This window comes from Mesitornis unicolor, unplaced genomic scaffold (assembly GCF_000695765.1).
Source record: "Mesitornis unicolor isolate BGI_N332 unplaced genomic scaffold, ASM69576v1 scaffold14455, whole genome shotgun sequence".
In the NCBI taxonomy this organism is placed as follows: domain Eukaryota; kingdom Metazoa; phylum Chordata; class Aves; order Mesitornithiformes; family Mesitornithidae; genus Mesitornis; species Mesitornis unicolor.
The window spans coordinates 1-5,725 of record NW_010187585.1 but is presented as its reverse complement, the minus strand read 5'-3'; the positions used below and the strand labels follow the sequence as shown (position 1 = coordinate 5,725).

Genomic DNA, 5,725 nt, shown 5'->3' with positions numbered 1-5,725 from the left:
CCCCTGCTGTCGTTTTACAGTAGCCTCCAGCAGGAACTGTTGAGTGTTTTATCCTCTGCACCCTGGAGCTCTGCAAAATCCCTCCCATCAACATCTTATTGGCTTCCTTGAAGAAAGGTAGCACATTTCGAAATCCTGTTTGGAAGACGTAACCATTCAAAAATGACTTTCTTTTGTGTTTTCCCTCTTCTCCCCTGCCCGCCCCTCCTCCACTGAGCTGTTCTTTCTTTGCCAAACCCATCACCATGAATTTGGAGTTGAAATCTGGTAAATTGAAGGGATAAGATAATGGTCCTCTGGTCTCCTGTTTGGTAAGGAGCCTAACTGGATGTATATTTTGCCTTCAGTTTTATAACTGCATAGAATCACTGAGTTTGCTGTGACTAATGCAATATCAAGGATGAACTGTAGTCCTTGCATTCATGTATGTCCTGTTTTCCTGTGATGGTAAGGAAGAAGGGTGATTGGGTCTTTTCTTTAAGGATCCTTGCAAGACAAACACAACAGACAGCCTAATTGGACCTGCTGATTGTTGTCCACATTACGATCAGACAACACTAATACTCGTATTTAGAAGAGTTAATATTCAGTTTACTTTTTTTCTGAATGCCTGCTTCAAGCGTTTTCTATTCAATTTAAAAAAAGAAACTAACTATGAATTACACAACAAAGGCTGGATAACTGCATATAATATGTGAGCATGTATATTCGCTACATGTACAGGTGCTCAAATATCGGGGACATGTGCACATACATCTGTAAACTCATTCATTTTCTTTAAGTCGTGTGAGCCAAATGTTGCTTTAATGCAACATTCCTACTGAAATGTAAAGAAGAAAAAGCCAAACAGTCAGAAGCTATGCATCTGGAAACAAGTATCTCTCAGTTCCTAAACTAGTCATACACTTGCCATGTTGTGTACATGAGATGTGGCCAGGGAACAGAGCCTACAGTTTTGCAAATGGATTTCTCATGTCACAAGAACACACCTGAACAGGAAAGATCGAAGAACATATAGATATGGAGTGAACTATAGGAAGGACACTGTCTTAATCATAACCATTATAGTTTTGAACACAGCAACACCTATCATAACACACTTTCTTTGAGAGGCTCAAGACTCCAAACACCTTTTTTTTTTTTACCTTAACAAACCACCCTCCTTTACAACTAGCTGAGAATTAAAATCTTTCGTATTTTTTGGAAATGAGGCACAGAGGTGTAGGATGGATAGCTTTGCTGTTGAAGAGAGATCTGAGAGAAAGCCAAGCAATACATCATCCAACAGAACAAGGAGTCTAATCCTCAGTTCTGGGGGGGTCTATGCTAAGATTTTGATTCAATAAGGCACTGATTTCTAGCTTACATGAAAATGCTAATGTGTAAAAAAAATGCAGATAAATCTGCAGTGACGTCATTGGTCACAGACACCGAGACAAGAACATGCTGGTAAAATATTGAAGGAGTACACCAACATCTCTTACCATTTTCCCAATCATCATAACATATGGTCCCAAATACTTGTTTACTCCGAAGATGTCTAATAACCGTATATACCAGTAAATGATGTTAACACAGTATATCACTCGGCCATCACTCCGGAGCGGCAGATCCTGCAGGCGGAGCACCATGCCAACGGAGAATAGGAGGATAGCTATGAGATCAGTAACATTCCAGTACTCCTGAAGCCAAACTTTTACTTTCTGTAGCAGTTTCCCAGGCTCTGACATCAATATCTGAAGGGCAGATGACATAGAGAGGAAAGGAACTGAGATGTCTGAATTTAAGCTTGAAGAAATCTATCATAGATACATTCCACACAGGCCAAAAGCAAAGCTGATGGAATCCTATCATATAAATATCTCATGCACTCTCTGATTTTCTTGAGAAATCTTCCATTTCAGCCATTCTTAGCTTGTATCTATGTGCAAGATACTTAAAAGGATGAAAACCTCACTCGCTCTAAAATCTCCATGAAATCACAAGAAATACATGTGCATCCTTCTATTTTTCAAATTTATTGAACCTGCTTAGTGTAGAAGGCAGAAATATAGAAAGAGATTTCATCAGAAAACTCACATTTAAATAAGCTGTAAATTTAAATTATTCTAAAATGTCTATTAAACTGTCAAGAAATAATTAATAACCATAAAGATTTGGATTTAGCATTTAATCCAGAGAGATGCTATCTACTACTTGGACCTGTTTTTGTAAATTAAGTTCCACAGCTGAGAATGTAATTCACAGAAATAATTATTTTTACCTTATGAATTTATTGTCATTTTATTTGCAAGATCATTTGAGAGACTTGATTGTTTTCTCCAATTACCGTTGAAAATATTCCTCAAGAGATTTCTATGAATAATTCCTAGCTTTTAGTTAACAAGCTGTTTGTTTTAATTTTCTATATTTAGTCTGAGAACATTTGAGCAGAGTCATACGGTGTCTTAAAAAGATGAATGCCATTCTTACAATTTTCTCAGAATTCATTTTCATAATGACTTTTAGACTCGTATTCTGTGCATAATCTCCAACATCTGGTTAGAAATCCATCCTGAATATTGTTCTTGATAAACTTTTGTGGAAAAGAACAATTTGGGGTCAATGATTAGACAAAAAAGGCAAACGTTTCCTGCTAGTAGCCTCCCACCTACTGAACCAGCGGTGCTTTGTCCCCATCAGTGTTACAGAGTCCCCATGTGGTCACTGTCTCTGTTTTCCTTTTTCTTTTGGTTAGTGAAGTACACTCTTTACAGGCCACACAAGTAGTGTCTTTTCCTGTTTTCTTTTTCTTTCTAATGTAGAGTTTACCATAGAGTGTTTGAAATCTGTGTTTGAAGTCTAAGTGGTGGTTGCAAGACCATTTTTAGTCTAGCCCTCGAAAACATTTGCTGCAGAAAATACAAAAGTAGATGGTAACAAATTCTGCCCAGGGATACAAATGTGCGGTTTCAGTTGAGGTCAATGGGACTTGCACCCACTCACATCAGGGCTGAATTTGGCCTCTGGTGTCATTGTGGAATAAATGTGCATTTGGCCAAAAAAAAGGGCACAGCAGTAGCTGCAAGTGGGAGAGACCATGAAGGGAAGGGGATGGTAGGACAACTTCACTCTGCCTATACACTGAGTGCCATCTAAAATGCTCTGTCTCTGCTCTATGTGTCTGCTTCAGCATCTTTAGGGAGATGGATGCTACTGCTAGACATAATTAGCAAAAATTTTTAAAATTAAAAGGTGGAAATCCTATTAGAAATGTGCTTCAGTATTCAGTGGGGATCTAAACTTCCCCCCAGCTATGGGGCTGATTTTATTTAAAGCCTTTGCATGAGATACTTGGACAGACAGAGCAGCTGCAAATTTTGAGTGTACTCTGTTTGAGGAGGGGTTTCAAACATCAGCCTTCAGTTGTCGTGCTGTCACCATGTCTCTGTGTCCTTTCTGTTACAACATATCTCCTTTTCCTCTCCCTGAAACATACTTCAGTTTCTGGGCCACATTTCAAGGAATATGGCTAAGCTTTAAGATACAGCAGAAGACTGCCCCATACTTGTGAATGTTATTAAATGTGCATCATACAGAAATCTGAACAAAGAATTTTCACTGGAGAAAGAGAACGAGAGGTCTTGATTTTAAAATGAAGGAAGATGGGTTTTTTAGTGCTGTGCTTTTAACAGTCCATTTGATTTTCTGCAAAAAAATGGAAATATTATGATAAGCTAATTCAACAAAAATTATCCTGAGGAAAATAATAAAAGGAGATATTAAAATGAAAAAAACCCATGCATATTTGTTTTTTCATTCTGTCTTTCTTGGCTGGGGTAATTTTACCTCTCTCATCTTCTCTATTCCCAGAGTAAAAATGTATGAGATGACAATCCATTCCTGTGTAGATGGCCAGCGATCCATCTTCACTAATACTATATAATTGAACAGCATCAAGTAGCCTATATACGCCAGCTGTAAAGAAACAAAATGAATATCAATAGACATTGTATTTATACAACTTAGCCAGTTTTTTGGGTATGACTTGGTATTCCTAATTCTACTGTAACCATAGCTAAACACACAAAAGAACAATCACTGTTCTGGGTTGTCTGACAAAGCTAACATTAAATCACATACAGTATGGAATCTGCAAAATACATGGACAAACCTCTACCTACCTCCTCTGCCTCCCCAACAAAATTGTATTAAAGCAGTCCCCCTGGATCATTCCACAGTGATGGGAACTCTGATACCACTATGCCAACAACTAAACTAAGTTACCTATGTGAAGATTTCTCCCTCATCTGCTTATAATATCCTTTATTCCTCTAACACCCCTCCTTTGTGTTTTTAATCCCTGTTCACCTAGCATAGAGTGACCCTGGCATTCCAAATCCTTTTTGCACAGTCCTTGCCTGGAGCCCTGAAGGTCTTAAGTGTTGCTAGAGGTCTTCCTACCCAGTGCAGTACTGATCTAACCTATACCATGATTCTTACCCACTACTCCTACTCACATTGCTGTAGCAAGTAGCCAGGCACAGCCACGCATGCATTTGCCTCATATTTTTTGCAAGTTTTGATGTACAACTGCTTTGCTTTCCCTTCTCTGACCTAATTTTTGATACAGTGGAAACTGTGGATTATGTTTTTAATTTCTTTTTCTGTTCTTTCTACATGGTGAATGTAATGAATTTGTCAGTCAAAAAAAAATAGACAAGACAGGAAAGTTGCATTTTCAAGTTCATAAAACTCAGAGAAACCCAAGCATCACTCTGTAGCATGGGTTGCAGCAAGGCTGAATGGCTGTGGTTGGGGTCTGTGGTGGCCAGGATCCAACTGCCTGTCTACTTTGCCTTTCAAACAGCAGCCCTACAAGAAAAGGTATCTTAAGCCAAATTTAAATCAGACAAAAGATGATTCAATTCTGTGCATGAACATTTTAGTAACTGTTACAGAAAGCTTATTCCATACATCTATATTTCAATAGTTCTTCTCTCTCAACTGCATGTTACTCACAATTATTGTGTACTTGGTGAATTAAGATGAAACGACGACAAAGAGGCTTTAGACTTTCAGGTAGGATTATTTCAGTGTTCGGCACCTCACAGAACAGGATTTATAGTCCTGTTGTATTTGTCAGGGAACATCACTTCTGCTCTAAGTAAAAGCCACAGGGGTTCTGGCTTTTCTCTTAGTTGCTGGTTTGAAGGACACTCGGGAGAATTCTTTATATTGGCCATAACTAGCAGCACAGAGAAGACATCCAGTTGTCTCACTACTTCTTGTCTACATGGGCAATAAGCAGAAGGAGCTGGAAGCTATTGTGCATCGGAATAACTACGATGTAGTAGTTATCCCGGAAACATGGTGGAATGAATCACACAACTGGAGTGCTGCCATTGATGGGTATAAGCTTTTCAGAAGGGATAGGCAAGGAAGGAAAGGTGGTGGGGTGATCAAGTATGTTAGGGAAGGCTATGACTGCCTAGAGATTAGTGATAGTGACAACAGGGTTGAGTGCCTATGGGTGAAAATCAAGGGGAAGGCCAACAAGTCAGATATCATGGTGGGAGTTTGCTATAGACCACCTAACCAGGATGAAGAGATAGACAAAATATTCCATAGGCAGCTGGGAGAAGCTTTGTGATTGCTTCCCCTTGTACTTTTAGGAGACTTCAACTTCCCAGATATTTGCTGGAAATATAAAACAGCAGAGAGGGAAGAGTCCTGGAGGTTCCTG

General features: G+C 38.9%; 1 protein-coding gene across 1 annotated transcript in view; it reads right to left on the bottom strand.

Moving 5' to 3' along the window:
• Positions 1-3,957, bottom strand: part of LOC104541443 (transient receptor potential cation channel subfamily M member 3-like) — a gene marked incomplete at both ends in the record, with an annotated part of 18,758 nt that extends 14,801 nt beyond the window's left edge. The window contains 2 exons of the mRNA XM_010185504.1: positions 1,485-1,736; positions 3,829-3,957. Coding sequence (XP_010183806.1) covers positions 1,485-1,736; positions 3,829-3,957 — 381 coding nt within the window. The remainder of the gene's footprint in view (positions 1-1,484; positions 1,737-3,828) is intronic.
• Positions 3,958-5,725: the final 1,768 nt, after the last annotated feature.